The sequence below is a fragment of the Akebia trifoliata genome, chromosome 4 (assembly GCF_017979445.1).
Source record: "Akebia trifoliata isolate Shusen 1 chromosome 4, ASM1797944v1, whole genome shotgun sequence".
In the NCBI taxonomy this organism is placed as follows: domain Eukaryota; kingdom Viridiplantae; phylum Streptophyta; class Magnoliopsida; order Ranunculales; family Lardizabalaceae; genus Akebia; species Akebia trifoliata.
The window spans coordinates 705,113-725,520 of NC_141378.1; the positions used below are offsets into that span (position 1 = coordinate 705,113).

Here is a 20,408-nt window from a genome sequence, read left to right on the forward strand (position 1 = left end):
AATTAGCTCATTCAAAAACTTCTAATCCATGTTTTGAAAAATATTTTATCAAAATGTTTGGTGCTGAACATTTCCCATATATATATATATATATATGTTTAGTGGATAACCCATGTTCCATGGGGTAGTTTTGAATATAAAAAACTATCCTCAGATAAGGTTTGACTTTTGAGGCTTTCCATCAAATGAAGAACTGAGGTTTGAGACTCTTCGTTTGGCCATGCAACCAACTTTTCGTGATAATGACAAGCATTGCGGAAATACATTACAGTATGATATATTTACAAAAAAAGTTAAATTATTATCAATGAATTTAAATTTTAAAATTTGGAGTTCGGTAGCTATCCATTTCAACACCTTGAATCAATCCGGAAAAAAAAAAAAAAAAAAGTGTTTTTTTCTATTTTTGTTTGAATCTAAGTTTTTCCATAAAATCCAAAGGACGGTAATATTGGATTGTCGATGTGATAATCCATGTGGGCCCAATGACAAGTGTGATAGGCTAGCTTGGTTCAAAAAGAAATTTTTTTTGTATTTTTGTAATAAAAATTCAACAAAGGTTTGCCTAGTAAATCTCTCTTATTTTAATTGTCTCTTTGAGCGTGTCCATAGAATTTATTCGATGGATCCACGTAGGACACCTCTTACATAAACATATGAAATGAACTGTACCAGCCCCAAATGGTTGGTCAGATGGCCAAAGACCACGCCTTTGGAACTTGAGGTCTTAACTTTGAATCACCCCTAGGGGTTACTCTCCGGAATTTATCCTAGAAATTACCGAATGGGTTTGGTGGTACCTAAGTTTCCAAAAAAATAAAAAATAAAAATAAATTGAACCAAGGAACAAAACCAACAATAAATGAATTACCTCAATTTAAGAATCAAATTCGTTTTGTAACATTGAATCTAATTCCCAAAATATAGACCCCAATCACAAAGTCATGGCTTGGCAAGAGTCTCTTAAACCTATAGGATAAATTAAAATAATTATCTTAAATATAAAAAAGAGTCGTGTGGGAGTGACCTTGAGATTATACTCATATGACACATCCCAACCTGAAAATGTATAAAAAGTATAGATGCTTTTTGACTTGTATCTCAATAAAAAGCATAGATGTGTGATATGAGGTACAATCTTACGGTAAGTTTAACATTATTTTATAAAAAATTTATGTGTTTCATGTACCACATAATAAAATAACACATAAAAATGATGAAAATAAAATAAAATTTGATTTTGTTAAAAGATACATATATTAAATTAAATTATTGATTTATTGATTGATCGAAGATTTAAAAAAGTCGTGGTTTAATCGTGCAGATTTTTATCCCAAATGCTTAGAACCGCAGAAATCCTCATCGTTAACTCAAGTACCGGGCCCGTGGTATTTTTGGAATTATAAAAGAAAACAAGGGCGATCTAGTAAGTCACTAACTAATTCAGGCGTTTAATTATAACCTCCCGTTTGCCACGCAAGGCAGATAGATAAATGTGAGTTGTAGAGTCTCTTTCTTAGATGGAACAGTTGAAGTATCAGTTTGATTGGCCCATACACACCAATTTTGCTGTCATCCGAAGGAAAACACTCTCCCTTTCCACAAACCGTCAGATTTTTCTCGATATTCTCTAGGAACGAAATTGAAAGACCATCAACGGACTGAATTGTAAAAGAAGTTATCATCCTCAAGAGGACATCATCTTTTACATATAACAACACATTGACAATAATTGAGATAAAACGAGCTTCAACTCCACTACCCATTTCTTGTCTGCTCACCTTATGACAAATAATAAATATTAATAATTTTACAAACAAAATCTTCACTCTTCTTGGTGGTGGTGGTGACTGGTGACAAACTTTGGCCCTGTTTTCTCAGAATCAGATTTCTTCTAAAAACAGGTATCTTTCTTCTTCTCATCTGTTTCCACTCTAATTCTTGTTTGGATTTCTCTTTTTGAACCTTCGAGGTCATTTCTAGGTTTAATGATTTTACATTAAGGTTTAACTTATGTGTTGGTATTCTTAAACTTTTTAGGGTTTATTTTATCCCTGAAAATCTACCACAAAATTTGAATTGTTCTGATTGATTTATTCTTGGCCTGGTTAGAAGAAGAAGAAGAAGAATGAGTTGGTTATGCTTTCTATGGTGTGTGAATTGGTGTGTGTTAAGGAGGTAGAGGAAGTGATTCTAATTCTATCTTTTTGGTCACATTTTCCCCCTATTTGATCCAAATTTAATTTCTTTAGTAGTAAATATAAATTTTGGTAATGAAATGGTCTGTAGTAGCTTGGAGTTTGGGGGAGTGGGCAAATTGTGTCGTGGGATCTCTTTATTGTGTTATTTTGGATAATTGCCAACTCGTTTTAATCAATTAAGGAGTTGAAAATAGGGAGAATCTGAAGAATTAGTAATTAGGGACGAAAAGTTCATCTTTTTCCTAGTTTTCCATGTTGATTTAACGTAAAGCTGAATGAAGGGTTTCGTTGACTAAGACTTGGTGCCTTGTTATTATGGATATATTGGATCTTCTATGTTTCCCATCTGATATCGTGCATTCTTTGCAGATATGGAATTTCATTCAACAGCGGATTCAGAGCTCATCTGATCCATTAATCACTGACGGAAATGTTATCAAAGATGGAATTGATTTTTGCAGTTCTGATGTTGTCCTCTATGCATTCTTTGGTGGCATCTGATATTCAAGGTACTATATTTTGCTCATCTGACATGTTTGTAAAAGGGTATGGAATTCTTGTAGTGGGCTGTGACGTGTTTTTTCTTTGATTCTAATGTTACTCTTTGATGACACCTTTTATGCATAATGTGCACATATTAATGATGGTGTGCTCTAGGTTGCATCCTCTATGTTGATGAAAGTCTTGACATTTCAACTTATTTTGTTTAAGTTTTGAATTCGAACCATGGTTATACTGTAAATAAAGAATTACAAGAAGGATATATTGACCCCCAAAATCTTGCAGATGACAGACCTTCAACACAATTGGAGTTGAATGAAGAATATATCAACAATTATGATAAGAATACACCCAACACTTCACTTAGTAAAAACCAACTCCCAGGAATAATGCCTACTCAACATACTAGTGCTGTCTTTGTGTCAGCTTCTTTCTGGTTCTTCGTCATTCTCAATTTCTTTTGTCAGTTGTGCTGTATCACCCACCTCACTAGTGGAATGCCACATTGCTCACAAATTACTTTTAATTTTGGTCAATCCTCAATTTTTGTACTTGATCTTAATGGTCTTTTGGTTACTAAGTACAATGCATAAATAGATGAACTGTGTGTTAGAAAATATGTCAATTGCTAAGCCGATGAAGTCCATGGATCTTGATTCTAATTGCCTGGATTCAAAATCCATCTTCTCCGACTAACCCAACAACCACTAATCTGCTTGCCCCAAAATAAAAAAAACATTTATAAAATCGAACGAGGAGAGGAAAAGACATATTGGAGTCAGGGGAGAGTAGACTGATTAACATGAAACATTAAACTCAAGCATGCTTGGTTGTTTAATGTGAGAATTCTCCGCCCTGGTTATCTGTAAGCTCATAGTGATGGAGCAAGGTCAAGCCAGAACTATTATCTTGAACATAAATCTTTAAAACATTTGGGGCTCTTGGTGCACGCTCTCTTGAATCTGATGATACTATGAATTATTTATTCTTCCCCAAGTCCCGACCAGGATTAGATGTCACTATTTACCTTTGATACTTTTAGTGGGAGCTGGGAAGTTGTAACTTTGTTCTTGTTTCTTGCATACATCTTATATGTGTTTTTAGTATCTGTGAGCCCTGAAACAACCTGAGGTTGCTTGTTTGATGTCAGCTTACCTCAGCTTACCTTCCAAAATGAAAAGACAAAAATAACTGGTTGACTAATCCCAAGTTTTGTTTCAGTGGAGGTACTGTATGATTTGAGGACTTCACTGAATGCTTCTGTCACTCAGCTTCCAGATTGGAATCCAAATCAAGTTAATCCATGCACTTGGTCAAATGTTATTTGTGACCCTAATAGTAAATACGTCATTTCTGTGTAAGTTATCGGTTGACACAATATTCCCTTCTATTATTCCATTATACTCACATATGCAAATTTCAAGCACTTTGCAAGAATATTTTTATGGATCCAAAGCAAAAGGCTTTAACATGGCTTATGCTTACTAATTTCATATATACTTGTTTGCAGAACATTGGCATACATGGGATTCTCTGGACGCTTGTCTCCTAGAATTGGAGTTCTTAAGACTCTTTCCATCCTGTATGTATGGAGAATAGTATAACACTGTAAATACTGGATCACATTTAATTTGCCTGAAGACGCGGTTACTCTTTTTTGCTTAATAAATAAAGTAATATTCTGGGGACTCCTAGAGATCATCCAAACTATGAGATCATAAAACATTTTATTGCCTCAACTTTATGCTCAACTGATTTAATGTACTTATGCTTGATAACCATATTCCAGTCATTTTGGAAGTGAATTTGAAATACATGGACCCCTTTCAGATTGGTAAAAAGCTGGTTAGCCCAAGAGGTGAAGACCAACTGGGGAAAAAACGTTGATGAATGAAAAACATCTTTTTTGTTTAATTTCTGCCGATGCTGTTTGTTTTTTGTTTTATTCCTGTCATTGCTGTTTGGATCAATGGTTCCTATTATGGGGTGCTAAAAACTTGTGTCTACTGTATCTTGGGGTCCGTCTGAATGACCCCTAAGAACACATGGAAAAAAGCAGTAGCCTTTCATTCTAATTTGTTGAGTGAGGTTAGCTCCATTTTTTCCAAAATTCTATTCCTGATTTTGCATGGTCTTCATTCTAGAATCAACTCTTTCATATTTCAGTGTCTGAGACATATGATTGATCTAGTTCATTGTTTTTTATCCACTTCTTTATTACTAGGTTCCAAACCTTCCATAATTTTTGCTGCAGTTGTAGACTGTTGTTATCTGAATAATATATTATTTTCCTTCCGAATGATATTGAGATTTCATCAGGAAAAGGAATTATGAATAACTAAAATTACACGATAACAATAGATCCTCAATTTCCAAAGAAGATCCCACCTGTGGCCAAGACTAACTCCACACATGTTCTGTCATTGGCAGTCAATTTCTATTGGCCCTTGTAACAGTTAGATGTGAAACTGATTTCCATGGAGACTTAAAGGAGGAAGTGTGTGCGGCTCCTTTACTTGGTTTCAACTTTTCCAATAGTGAAGAAAAAATTTACAGGTTGAAGAAGTCAATTATGGGCTTTAGCAATCTCCCAGAGCTTGGTTCAAGAGGATCATTCAGGCAATAAAGAGGACTGGTTATTCTCAGAGTCATGTTGACCATAATCTCTTTTTGAGGCGATAGGGACAGTTGATTAAGGTCTTGATTGTCTGCGTGGATGATGTTTTAAAGTCTAGAAATGACTCTCATGAGATTCAAAGATCAAAGGAATTTTGGGCAAAGAAATTCAAGATTAAGGGTCTAATATTTTCTAGGTATAGAGATTCTCGATCTAGGAAAGGTATCTTTGTATCTTAGACGTGGTGTGCTAGGATTTCAACTAGCAGACGTTCCTACTGATTCTAACCATAAGTTGAGCCAAAGAGAGAAAGAATTGTTATCAAACAAAGAGATGTATCCTAGGCTAGTTGATTGTCTACTTGTATTTATCTCCAACCAAATCTGATATAACATATCCAATAAGATTTTTGAGTCAGTTTCCACGGGTCCCTCATTTAGATGCTATTGAAAGAATCTTGAGATATTTGAAGGCATCTCGTGGAATAGATCTATTGTTTGTAGACCATGGTCATCTTCAAATAGAAAGTTATATCAATGCAGATTGGGCTAGTAATGTAGATAATAGAAGGTGAACTACATGATACTGCACTTTTGTGGGAGGAATTTTGGTTATTTGGAGTAAGAAACAGACAGTGGTGACTTAGTCTTGTGTTTAAATGGAATATAGGGCCATGACTCATGGTGTATTTGTGGCTGAAAATTCTATTGTGTGATTTGGGAATTAAAGTTGATACTCCTATGAAGTCGTTTGGTGACAAGGAGGCAGTCATTAGTATAGCACCGAATTTTGTTCTACATAATTGTGCTAAGCACATTGCAGTTGTTCTATATATATATTTTTTAATCTTTTTAACGACTGAGAATTTGCTAGTTGATATTTCCCACTAAAGGAGCTTTTAAGACAAATTAGATTATGTTCGTTGCAAGCTGGGCATGATGTTATCTATGCTTAGCATGAGAGGTAGCATTAAGTTATTTGGTGGGAGCTATGAGGGTGTGGTTGTTATATTTAAAAATAGCCTCTGACCCTTCTCCTCTATTTTTTTTTTTTTTCTTCTTCTTTCACTTTTCGTCTCATCTTCCTTCTAGGATTTTATTCGACTTCAATGTTTGTTGACACAGATATCAGAGCATATTGTTTTTAGATTTCATTTTCCTCTTTTTCTTATGATTAATGTTTCTTCCACCAGTATATACTTATAAGATGCATTCATCATGTAGTTCATTGCCAGGTAACAACATAATTGGTGAGATACCAACGGAGTTCGGTAACTTGACAAATCTGGTGCGCTTGGATTTGGAAAATAACCGTTTGACCGGAGAAATACCATCTTCCCTTAGCAACCTGAACAAACTTCAATTCTTGTAAGTAGTTCAATCTGCATCTGTTGATTTATTTTTATATTTTTGGCAAAAACCATTTTTATATTTTTCTTGGGCTTAGACCCATAGCTCAGTTGGTTTGTCACATTGCAAAGCAAATCTGCAGTCATGGGTTCAAGTCCAGCTTACCCATCAAAATTTTTTATTTTTTTTTTTCTTCATGGAAAACTGTGATTTGTTTGATCATGTGCACAGGATTTTGAGTCAAAACCATCTTACTGGAAATATTCCTGAAGCAATTACGAATCTTCCAAACTTGATCAATCTGTACGTGGTCAAATTGTTTATTATGAACTGATAATATGGAAATATGTGGTGTAGTTACTAGTTAGTGAAGGAATACTTGAAAGCTAGATCGGTGTGTTCAAATTTATAGCATTATATTGCCAGAGTAAGTAGTTTAGTTAGAAATCTTTCTTAAGAATTTGACATCATCAGTGGAACTATCTTGACAGTCAGCTTGCTTCCAATGATCTCAGTGGTCAAGTACCTGATCATTTGTTTCAAGTTCCACAATACAAGTAAGAATGATATATATATATTTTAAATTTATTTATTTATTTTATTTTACTTATGTGCTATTGAGTCTCCTCAGCTGATTTGATTTGGGTTTATGTAGTTTTACAGGAAATACCTTGAATTGTGATGGAAATTTTCCGCATCGTTGTGTTTCTAATACTAATGATTCAGGTATTCTATGATTTATATTTTTGGATATATTTCTATTTATCTTGGAAAGTGTTGTTATGTGTTGACGTGGCTTCCTGCCTCATCTGTCCCTTTCTTGACAGGTCCTTCCCATAAATCAAAGCTTGGAATTATAATTGGAATTATTGGAGGAGTAATAGGGCTATTCCTTTTTGGAGGTGTGTTATTTGTTATGTGGAAGGTCAAGCATAAAGGCTACAGGCGTGAAGTTTTTGTAGATGTTGCGGGTATGTATTGGTTGTTAGTGAACCAATCAACTAACTTATGACATATTAAACTGTATTATACTTTTGATAGCCTATTACTTTTTAAACTTTGCAAGCATGCTGTTCTTGCTGAAATATATTACCATATAAAGTTGAGGGACTCAAGCCTGTACATCAATTTAATGGTCTATTTTGTTGTTAAGTCCTAGTATCATTTTAATTTCAAGCATTTTTTGCAAAATATTGGGAACTTAAAGCTTACCCTGTATGGTAAATTAACAAGTATTTCCATGTATATTCTTTTTCCTGGTAACGGTGTAAATACCAAATCGATTTCCATTTGTTCAATGGAAACACCGAAAAGGGTTACCACACTATTCCAAGAATTCATCTTTACTGTAATACACATTCTACCAGATGGTCAAATATTCATTGCCGAATGTAAAAGGTTGTATATTAATCAACTCGGAAGAGACTTCAAGAAGTTTTCCTATATTATATATCTTTCGCATTATAAATTCATTAAATGATCCTTAAAATTTATTATCTCTAAATTAACATTTAGTGATGTATAGTGATCAATGATTACATGGGATGCTCAGGTGAAGATGACCGCAGAATCGCATTTGGGCAGTTGAAAAGATTTGCATGGAGAGAACTACAACTGGCTACTGATAGCTTCAGCGAGAAAAATGTTCTTGGACAGGGAGGTTTTGGGAAGGTTTATAAAGGAGTGCTTGCAGATAGTACAAAAGTTGCTGTAAAACGACTCACTGATTACGAAAGTCCTGGTGGAGAGCAAGCTTTCCTGCGTGAAGTTGAAATGATAAGTGTAGCAGTTCACAGGAACTTATTAAGGCTGATTGGATTTTGTACCACGCCATCAGAACGACTTTTGGTTTATCCTTTTATGCAGAACCTAAGTGTCGCCTATCGTATAAGAGGTACTCTTTCTTTCATTTGCGTGAATTCTAAGTGTTAGTAAATAAACTGTTACCTGCAGTAGTATTTCAACAGTCTTTTGCAACCTTGTATTCATAGTCTTATGATGTCTTTGTTGGTATCCACATTGTGAGATGAAATTTATGTTTCTCGTGAGTATTTTTTTGTTGCTGAAATGCTGATGAATTTTACGCATGTTTATTTCATTTCCAGCAGATTGCTTTTCCTGACTAGTTATGCTTCTTGTCAACAAAACTGCAGAAGTTAAACCTGGGGAACCCGTGTTAGATTGGCCTTCTAGAAAGAGAGTGGCTTTAGGCACAGCTCGTGGACTAGAGTACCTTCATGAACATTGCAATCCAAAGATTATTCATCGTGATGTCAAAGCTGCTAATGTACTTCTTGATGAAGATTTTGAAGCTGTTGTTGGGGACTTTGGCTTGGCTAAATTGGTGGATGTAAGGAAGACTAATGTGACAACTCAAGTTCGTGGGACTATGGGCCACATAGCCCCTGAATATCTATCCACTGGAAAGTCATCAGAGAGGACTGATGTTTTTGGCTATGGGATTATGCTTTTGGAACTTGTTACTGGACAACGTGCAATAGACTTCTCACGGTTGGAGGAAGAAGATGATGTGTTATTACTTGACCACGTAAGACTAATAAGCTCAATACATTTTCCATTTTCCTTTTTTCTTTATGGATAGATAAAATTATAACCATCCTTAAAGAAGGATTCAGTAGTATGTTTCATAGTCTTGAAGAAATATACATATGGAAATTTGGGTGATCACATCTATGATGTAGGACAATAGCTCTGATACCAAAACTGATGTGTACAACCTAGGTTTTTATGGAATTAGATTTAGTATGGGATAACAGATTCGATGGGTAGTTCTAGGATTTTAAGGTGCAGGTTTAAGGGGGGCTGAAATGTAGGAATTGGGGTTGAGGTTTGTGGTGGAAGCTTGTTTAACAAGGTAAGGGCTTTGAGCCTAAGTGATAGGACTGTTTTTGAGTGGGGAGGGGTAGAAATGGGTAGAACAAATCTGCGTTATTGTGCTTTTAATTGCTGGGTTCTGGTGAGGAAGTAAAGGAAGATCAGTTAGATAATTAAGTGGAGTTCAATTATATTGCTTGGTTAAGATATCCAAGTTTTGAAGGTGAATTCCTTCGTTGAGTGGTGGGTTCCATTCATTATACCTACCAAAAAGCTTGGGTCATCATTGATTTTTTTAATTTCATTCAGGTTTAGATCCTTTTGAGTATTTTTTTTATTGTTTTATTTTTATTATTTACCTTTACACACAGATTAACTATGTAGTTTTGTGGTGGTGTAGGTGAAGAAACTGGAAAGGGAGAAAAGATTAGATGCTATTGTAGACCGCAACCTACATAGGAATTACAACAGCCAAGAAGTGGAGATGATGATTAAAGTAGCATTGCTTTGTACACAAGCATCGCCCGAAGACCGTCCTACTATGTCGGAAGTGGTAAGAATGCTGGAAGGAGAAGGTCTGGCTGAGAGGTGGGAAGAGTGGCAGCAAGTCGAGGTTAATCGTAGGCAAGAGTACGAGAGACTGCAGAGAAGATTTGATTGGGGAGAAGATTCTGTATATAACCAGGATGCAATTGAATTGTCTGGTGGAAGATAAGGGGACTCATAAATCTTGGGACTCTGTTCCCTTTGTTGGTTTTTTAAATTGATGTTTGTTTTTTCTACTTCTGTGGGTATGTAAACCTTGAGGTTTTCTGAAATACATAGTCTTGGTGATTCGTTCCAGAGAAGAACCAACACTTGTTATATATCCAAGGAAACTAAACTTTTGATAATCAGCTCAGCGCCCGCCATGACTAAAGCTTCCATTGATAGGAAAGAATATTCTTGTATGTTCTCTGTTGAGAGAGAGAGAGTATATTTTCTTCTCACAAGGATCAATCACGGGGTTTCTTCAAATTCAAAAGAGGCTTCTCCCATCCCATTTGCTTGTTTCAAAAGCTTTGAATAACATATTTGAACCATTGAACCCGTGATCACCATCCTAGTGGGTCTCTCACTCTCTCAAGCTGATGTAACAACCATCAAGTTAAGCTATGATGTTGAACAAAGAATGATGTAGGCAATGAGCAATATTTGATTTCGGGTAAGACTATTGTCACGTGTAATGAGTGCCACATGTTGAACAACAGATTTGATACAGCTTGTATGCATGCTTTGATGAGGACAAAACTTAAAACATCAATTCTTGATCGAAACATTTATAAAGTCATACCATAAGGCCACGTGTCTCAATGATGACGTCCTTGATGTCATTTATAAATTCTCTTCTTGTATTTTCAGCAACAAATAAGAAATTAAACTCAGTCAAAACCACTAGATACCAAAAGATGAAATTGCATACTTCCTCAAGGTCAAAAAAGGCCTTGCACCCGTGATCTTCAATAGCAGCACCTTTCCATCCATGCAAGCTATAAATATATACTTCTAACAATCAAACCATCTCATTCTTTTTAATTTTGATAATATTGAACGAAATGTCAATTGAAGCTCTTGCCATGGCGGGTGTTGATTACATCCAATGTAACATCAAGTTTGAAGAGTTGAGCCTTAAAGAGATTGATTATACTCCAGCGTATCTACTGGTCGATGAAGACTTGGAAAAAGAATATGATAGTTACAAAGAACAAGAGGTAAAGGCGCGACTAGTGGCATGGGCTAAAGATGTTGCTTCCTCGATTGCAATTAAGTTAGCTAACAGAGACTCGTAAATTCTTTCATCGATGTATTATTGGAGTCTTTCATATGGGTTCTCCTTTTGTTTTGTTTTTTTTTTTTTTAGTTAGGAAATTGAGTGTGAAGATTTTTCTTTGAGAAAAATTCATTTTTTGGTGGTGTGTTCCGTCTCCCATTGTTTGGGAATTTAGAAGATATTTCTTGTATTACATTTTTTATTTATAATATAGGTAAAAAAGAAGAAATTTTTTTATGAGGAAATGTTTTCTTTTAGAGATCTTGTAGTGCCACCCAATCATCAACCAATGGATGTGGTAAGTGTTGACAAAAAATAGGAACAATGGAATCAAAAAACACAAATCACGCACAGAAACACTGATTTCTGATAAATTTGGGGGTCCAACTCAAAATCAATTAATAATGAATAGAGTGACCCAGGAGCTTATAAGAAGAGAGACGAGGCAATGAGCGTCTAATATGAGACTAAACTCAATAATTTTTATTTGATTCCCTCAAGATTGAGGTACATTCACGAATCACACCAATTCCGCTATGAAGACAAAACTCACAATTATAGATTACACATTTTCACTCAAAAAATGAGAAATATAAATATCTCAGGAAACCTAAGTTACAAGACCATTTGTCCCCTCTATTACTTGCTTGTAAGAAAGGAATTAGGTGCAAAAAAAAAAAAAAAAATCAACTTACTGCCATGGATAAAGTCACCCCATCCCTCTCTCTTGAAGAAAATGAACTTATTGAAAATCTTGGACGAAGATTACATTATTGCCTATTGGGCTTATATAGATTCAGAAGGTACGAGAATATTGAAAGAGAGTAGATCCATGCTCATATATATCTAATTGATCTTAGTTAATGCAAATCTAAATTTTCAAGATGTGTGATGAGACACAACATATCAAGACAGTTCATCTCATGCACATTATTCTAATACGTGCATCTCATGTCTATCATGACTTATCTCGTGTCATTTTGATTCTCCTAATCAATTTATCCTTCAAATGGTGATGGGAATTTCTTTTTGTTTGAATTAAAATCAGATCATTAGATAAAGATAAGAGACCTTATTGTTTTCAAGTGCTTCTTACTTCAAGGGACAAGGGAGAGTGAACATTTTCTATGTTGAAGATGAAACATTTTCTATTAACAATCATCAACAAAAAAAAAAAAAAAAAGCGAAGGTCTTTTTCTTTTGTTTTTTTAAAATTTTAAAAACACATCTTGTAGCTCTGACACTTAAAATAATTAAAAAATGAGACTTTTTCAAGTTTTTTAATGTGAGAAGTTATATATAAAAGAAATTTGGTGATTTATATTTATAAATGTAGAAATTTCAGATTTGATGATAATATTTTGATATTATCATTTTTCATTTTTTCAATAATGTATTATTTTGAATAAAAGATACACATTTTTTTTTTTTGACATCATAACATGTATAATTATGTTTGTGAACTGTCATATCGTAAACATATAATAAATTAAAACAATATTTTATGTATTATTTGATATATACATTTTTCATATATTTTATATCATCTATGTTTCTTCTTTTATTCCCCATTTCTTTTTCGTTTTTTTTCCTCATTTTCTATGTTAGTTTTGTCAAACTTTTCCCTTGCCTTTTTAAAACTGTTCTCTGAGTGGTTGTAAGAGGAGTCCCATGCATGGAGACAAAGTCAAGATTCAAGAAAAATATGGTTAGGCAAAAGTTTGAAAAAAAATAAAAAAATATCCTATTATTTATTATAGAGGCCTAATAGCCCCACCATCCTTCTAAGAGGGTGGGAAGTACTTTTCTCTAAAAAGTGATATGTGATATAAGAGATTTGTGGAGATCTAAATTAGTTTTTAATGAGAACTAAGTGAAGGGTATTGTTAACATAAAAAATAGATTGAGATTTTGAAGGATTTATTTTTATTTGAATCATATTTAAGATTAATCTTTTTAAGTTAATAAGGGTTTCACACTTAATAAGGATCCTTAACATCACCTTATCACCTTGTGGCATCCAAAAACATGAACCCATACTTCTAAGTTGAAGAAAACAAAATTCCATGGATGTTGAATTTTTCCTCAAAAAATGTTATTTTTCATAATGAAATTTAAATTAAAGTACTGGAGACAAAAAGTTCAATAGCACCCATTTTAGAAAACTTGGACTAAGTTCATCCAAAAAAAAAAAAAAATTGAATATGATTTTAGAGAGGGCTGTGGTATTGGATTGCTGAACTTTTAATCCATTTGGGCAAAACGACATTATCAAGACTCAAAATCTTACCATATAAAGAAAGTGTCTCTGAGTAAGTCAAGGGCATTATAGAAATTATATTTAATAAAGTTAAATACAAACAAAATCTTCACTTATTTTTTATGTCAAAATCTTTGCCTTCCATTAGTTTCACATTAACACTAACCAAAATATCTTATTTCATGTATCATTTTTAAGAAAGAAGTAACTTCCACCCCTCACTTAATATAATATTACAATATTTTTACAAATTTTCATATTTAAATATAATATAAAAATGAATTTTTAAAAGCTTTGTGAATAAGTTAGGATAAATCGAAAAGAACTAGAGAATTGTGACTATAGTCACATGTGAAGTAAATAATTTTTTTCATAAATCTGTTTTGAGGCAAAAAGATTATTGTTGCTTAATACTTACCCATAAGCAACTACGATAAAAATGGATTAGTTAAAGGTAAGATGTTTATCTCATAAGATTTTATGTATTTTTATTAAAACCCAATCTTGTAATAAAAGAATAGTCCACAACATGTCTCAACTATGATACAAAATTGCAAGGTAATATATGGGTTGGTATCAGTAGATCCGGAAACGAACTCGTAATCTAAATCATGATTGATTTTTTTTTTTTTTGTTCATTTTGCATTTACAAGGTGACCCAAGTAATAGTCATTTCCCCTACAATAATATTCGTGTTCTGCCTTTTGATTCAAACCTTCACCGTTTCCCCAATTTAGAAATTAGTTTTGGGGTTTTGAGGACCCGAATATAAAACATTAACCAAATATTTTCAGAGAAATAAACCACTAATTACAAGCATTTAATATTCCGATTCAGCCAAAACCTAAATCTGGGTCTGATCTTTTTTTTTTTTTTAAAGATGGATCTGAAAATTTCAGATGCTTTTTAACCTAAACTTCAAGTTCAAGATACCTTTTAAGTGATATAAGAATGCAATAAAATAAAAAAAACGATTGGAATTTACCATCGAAGGGGAACCCCGAAGACAGGAAGATAACTCTCTCCGGGTAAAAAAATTAATCCCCAGCGATGGACAACATTATATGCCTCCAGAACAAAGCCTTCAAGAAATCGATCTACAGATCTAAACCCTTGAAGCCGAAAGGGGAGGCAATCCATAATTCCATACTAAACAAAATAATTAAAAAAAAAAAAAAACACCAAACGAAGAGAACTCTGTCACACAAAGGAAAGCGTGAAAGTGTTGAAAAAATAAAATAAAATCAACTAATAGAACCTTATCACATAACGAAAGAGAGAGAGAGAGAGGGAGCGGACGCTTTGAGCAGGTAAGGTTTAGATATGTATATATAGGGGACGAATGATCCAAAGAAACCCTAATAGCGGGTGAATAGGGGTTTGTTTGGATTCGCAACTATGATTAACCCTACTAAGTATTAAGTAGTTCCAGTACCACAATAGCTTTGCCATCTATTATTACACTATAGTTTGTCATGGGAAATATTTTGGCCACCGAATTTCTATTTTCAATTTGATTTTTATTATTATTTGGATTTCATTTAGAATTTTGTCTAAGCTTTAGTTATTTATATTCCTATATACAAACACAATAAATGATTAATAAAGTAATCTTTTAGGCACATGTGGTTAGTGGAATCGACAAATCTCTCACAAAGGATTGGAGTTGAAGTACGCTTAGATATACATTTTGAGCCAATTATAAGAAATGTTGTGAGAAGTACTACTTTTGGACTAAATTGATGTTTGAGAACTTCTTTGACTTTTAGAAAAAAATATCACAATACTTTTTTTATGTAATCAGTTATTATTTTTAGTCCCTCTTAATGCAATACTATGCCTTAAAACATGGTTAACCAAGTGATTCTAGTTCTTGTTTGCATGGTTTTAAAACTTGTTTTAACGTATCGTCTCGTCCATGAGTGAGACTTAGTTGTCTTGGACAAATTTTTTAATACTTTTGAGTGGTCTTGTTCAACAATGAGAAAATGAATGATGATTTTAAATCTCATCCGATACATTTGACTTGTCCATACGTCTTGTTGGTGGATGATATCGAGATGTATCGGACAAGTAGTCTCAATCTCAAACAAGATTTAAAACCATGCTTGCTTGTCTACGGCCTTGAACAAGATTGCTCCTATATCCCCTTTGAGAGTGATTTTGGTGAAGTAGAACTCTAAATTACCTTCGAGAAAATATGCCTTTCACCCAAGTGAAAACTATAAAGACTATCATCCTTGGGGCAACTTCGATTAAGGAGAGAGAGAGAGAGCTAGATCAAGATGAAATTGAGAAGAGAAAAATGGATTAATAAGAGAAAAGATGGTCAACCAGACCTTTATTGGGCCAGGTTACAAGTAAAGGTGTTGTACGAACCTGAAGAGAAGAAGATCATCTTAGTTAATCTTGCTTGATTCAAAACTTGGGCTTCTCATGTAGGTTTTTTTTTTCTTATCACACTAGGGAAAATGCAATTCGCAAAAGTATGATTGTGAATTTTCATGAAAAAAAAAAACACTTTCTCTGAGAATGATTTTCTTTCTTGCTTGAAAAAATTCTCCCACCTAACTCCATATAAAAATGATTGTCTTGTCGGGGAGAGAAAATCCTAATGTTATTCTCTCAAATTCCCCTACACCCAAAACTATAAACGAAGTCTTCTTTTGAAAATTTTCTTTCCTGCAATTAAATATTGCCAAGGATATTTTGAGAAAATTCATTTTCTCACGATCATTCTCCCCAAAAAATTTATTCTTATAAGAAAATGTCTTCTTTTCAATCAAGCACACACTTAAGATTTTCTCTTCTAAACACTAAATATATAAAAACCTTAAAAATATATATAAAATCCTAAACCAACTCTAGATGTTTTATTTTTAATTAGAGATTTGGATAGATAGATAGATGGTAATGCTATAAGTTATGATTTAGATAATTGGATAATGTATCTAAATTGTTTATGTTACTGGGGAAGTGGGACCTTGATTATTACATGATCCAACATAACAATCAGTAATGCAACATAAAATCAAGAACTTATGATTTTATCAGATTAATTAACCCACACTAGCAATCATCACTCCCATTTCATTGCCAATAATAATATATATTCTAAGAGTATCCATCTCACGATCTACACGTTATGTTTTTTTTCCTAATCTACCACACATAAATTATTAATGGAATCTTATATAACAAACATGCTATGACAGGAAACTTTGTATAATGTCCAACAAACGGGACAAGGATTAGGTGGTGAAATATTTTTTTTCGTCTCTACTTTGACGAGGATTTAGAGAGAGAGAGAGAACCTAATAATATCATATATTTTTCTACATTGCCTTGAGCCTTTGTCAAGCATCACCAACTTTAATCAAGTTTTATTTTCCACAGTAATCCTTTTACGTGTAGCTTACCCAATTATCAAATTAAACAATCAAACATTAAAAATCAGAGACACGCGTCTAAAGTACATGGTTTCGGATAAAGACTTTGTTCTGAGGTGTAACAGTCAATCACTTGTTAGAAAAGCAACTAATCCACCAAACTCTTTTATGTTGAATAACAGTACGGAACTATGATTTTTTTATTTTCAAAGGATCTCCTTAACTAACCTAGCTTGAATAAGATTGCTGTTAGTATTTGTTTATGTTGCTTTCTATTATTATTGTTACAGATAAGTAAGTTCCTCTTAAATATTCCTTGTTTTCTTAATAGCTAGTGACAAAAGTTGACATTTAATGGATGGTTCCAAGCGATCAATGAAGCATTCACACATATATTGTAACTCGATTCAATTTGTCTAAAGTTGATAGATGTGTTCATATTCACCATATCCATCCGTGACCACTTCTGCAATTTTTATCAGTTTGTGGAGATAAAAATTCCTTTTTGGAGGAAAATGTGCTCTCTTGGATAGAATTCATTCTAATAATATTTTGATAAGATGTAACCCTAGGGGTGGGCTCAATGGCAATTTTCTATTAATAAGCGGTAAATGCCCATATGTTGTGAATTTGATATCCAATATGAACATTAATTGCCTAGGGTCACTTGTGAGGATGCATCCTCACTTACCTAGTGAGGTTATATGTGTCCCAGAACTAGTTTTTAGAGAAAATCATGGTCTATGTATTGGGCAAAGTCCAAATACAAGCCTGGTCAACTATCTATAGGCATATCCAGTTATCAAAAAATAAAAAAATGTATGGAGATAAGTTAGATAATCTTTTTTATAAAAATTAGAATAAATATTAGATTGGATTGGATGAGATTCGACCAATTCCAATTTACTACTAATTAGATTTTTTTTCAGTTAAAGTAACGTAGACTTATTCGTGTAATAAGTAGTCAACAATGCTTTGCAATAATGAATAGACTACTGTGTGTTATATTATAGTACATTTGGATGGTGGTATAGTAGAGAACCTTACTTCCTAAAGATTTGGAATTTAAAAATAGGAATAAAATTTGATTTGATTTAATTTAGTATTTATTTTTCAAAAGGATTGTTGGGAATATTTACTGTGGGAAGAGCTCCACAAGATTAAAAAAACAAAAAATTAGTACTCATAGAATTGCTGAAGAGTCAACCTATTGGAGTTGGATGTATCACCTTACTCTATTTGCCAACTTGTAAATGAGAATCGTGGCGGTGTGCGTCACCTATTTGACATGAGTAACTTTGTCAAATAACTAAGGGTGCGATTGATTGCACTTCAAAACGCAAATTTACCGGCGTTTGCGTCAAAACGCGGGATTTAAATTTTTTTTGAGTGTTTGATACAACGTTAAAACGTAGCGTTTTGAAGTTTTTAACGCAGTTTTATCATTTTTACCGCTGTTTTGAAAAGCGGGTGTGAGGAGCTTCGCGCAACCGCGTTAAAACGCGATGATATGAAAAGACTGTTATACCTTTCGACTTTTTTAACATTTACATCCCTATCCGCGATTTTAACCTCGTTCACATTCACCATTCGATTTCACAGCCGACTGATCTCATTGAAGATGACGACCAGCCGACCGATCTCATCGACGACGACCACCACCGAATCGCCGATCTAACTCTTTGACGACGACGACGACGCCGGTAACTTTGTTCAAACGAAACCCATCGACGACGACGCCGGTATCTTTGTTCAAACGAAACCCATCGACGACGACAACGCTAGCTTCGGTCAAACGAAACCCACCGACTTGAAAAACCCACCGTCGATCGACACCATTCATCTCTGTGAGCTCTCTCTCTCTCTATCTCATCGATTTCACTATCTATTTTTGACGAAATTGCATATTAACAGAAATTTTTCTGTTAGGTTGTAATTTTTTGGTTGATTTATATTAAAATAAATTTTTGTTAGAAATATTTGTGAATGATTGTTGTTCATTAACGCCTCTTAGAAATTTTTTTGTTAGAAATTGCATCGATTAATGCCTTTTAGAAATTTTGTTAGAAACAAGCAATATTTGTTACGAAAGAAGAAAACATTTGGGATATTGAAATTGATTGGGCCTTTACAACGTTGGAATTTCAGCTTTGGGGAGGATTTTCTTACATATGACCTTGGAAATTTCTCCCCAATTCAATGAGAGTAATAGCTCACCTTAGAAAAAATTTCAGCTTTGGGGAGGATTTTCATGAATGGCGAGATCATGCCATGTCCACAGCTTTAGAAAAAATTTCAGCTTTAATTTCAAAGCTTTTCTATTATTCTTTATGCTCATAATGCCTACGCCTATATGTTTATGTCATCCAATGACTAAGTGCCATGTTGACTAATACTACTATCTTTTAACCAATGAGATCATGCCATGTGGACTATTGTAACTTTATCATACATTCGTGGCTCATCCTACATTAGGAATCGAACTTATCTAATATTTTGATCCAACATTTATGGATTCTTTTATTCCAATACAATCCAACTGCAACAAGGATTGGAATATAATTAAACTTGAGGCTGCAAATGCTCCTTGTAAAGAGATTCCATTTTATAATATTTTTAATTATTAAAATATATTGACTTTTTAATATTTTTACTAATAATATGAAGTAGTGTTCATCGGCCAACTAGATCATTTATTAGCTAATGTGTCTTAATTAGTGGTTGTCTTTGGAGTTCTTTCCCTGTGTTTTACGTGTCTTGTTGTGCGTAACTTGATATCGGAAGGTTTTTTTACTTTATTTACTGTTTTCTTCTCTCTCTCTCTCTCTGTTTTTGTCTTTCTCTGTTTTTATAAAGGTAGTGTGGTGTAGTGTGATTTATACAAATTGAGGGACTACGTGGAATTCACAGAGTCTCATTTTTTTTAATTAATAAAGGTCTTAATTTTAATGGGTGGAGCAGCTTAGAGTTTACATTGGTAAGGAAATTATCATTTTGCCCTTTTTTTTTAACCTTTATAATTCTTCTGATCTAAGAAAGGTTGTTTACTTGAAAGTCAATGGAGTAAGGATAGGATGAACCTAGAACTAGTAGTTATAACTTATGGGTTATATGTATCACATTCATATTTTGTGGTCCATACTCCCTAACACCAAATAAATATAGCAAATTAAATTGATGGCACACTTTGACTTCAAGATGTTGAAGCAGCCGCTACTACACCGTCCAAAATTAAAAAAAATACTTTTCTTGACTAATAGCCATGAAAGAAGTCATGTTTTGCTCGGAGACTCTCAGTGCTTGCCATGTCAACCATATAGAAGTAGTTTTGTATTTTTATAAATCACAGTGCCATTCAATCCACGTGGGTACATGTGATTGGTGGATCCCAGATTTGAGCAAATGAAATTATTACACCTGTCTTGCATTTACATAATTTTAAAAGT

The 20,408-nt window shown here is 33.6% G+C and overlaps 1 protein-coding gene across 3 annotated transcripts; it reads left to right on the forward strand.

The window, feature by feature from the left end:
- Window positions 1-1,745: 1,745 nt before the first annotated feature.
- Window positions 1,746-10,396, forward strand: LOC147402717 (LRR receptor kinase SERK2-like). Of its 3 annotated transcripts, none has more exons than XM_086438045.1 (12): window positions 1,746-1,904; window positions 2,571-2,710; window positions 3,924-4,059; window positions 4,213-4,284; window positions 6,543-6,686; window positions 6,900-6,971; window positions 7,160-7,225; window positions 7,324-7,394; window positions 7,496-7,639; window positions 8,221-8,562; window positions 8,822-9,216; window positions 9,904-10,396. In XM_086438045.1, the coding sequence occupies exons 2-12, from the start codon at window positions 2,632-2,634 to the stop codon at window positions 10,216-10,218; spliced, it is 1,836 nt and encodes a 611-aa protein (XP_086294171.1). In that variant the 5' UTR covers window positions 1,746-1,904; window positions 2,571-2,631; the 3' UTR covers window positions 10,219-10,396. The 3 variants fall into 3 exon arrangements, with proteins under 3 accessions (XP_086294171.1, XP_086294173.1, XP_086294172.1); XM_086438046.1 differs by lacking the exon at window positions 1,746-1,904 and adding an exon at window positions 1,982-2,178; XM_086438047.1 differs by lacking the exon at window positions 6,900-6,971.
- The last annotated feature ends 10,012 nt before the right edge of the window (window positions 10,397-20,408 follow it).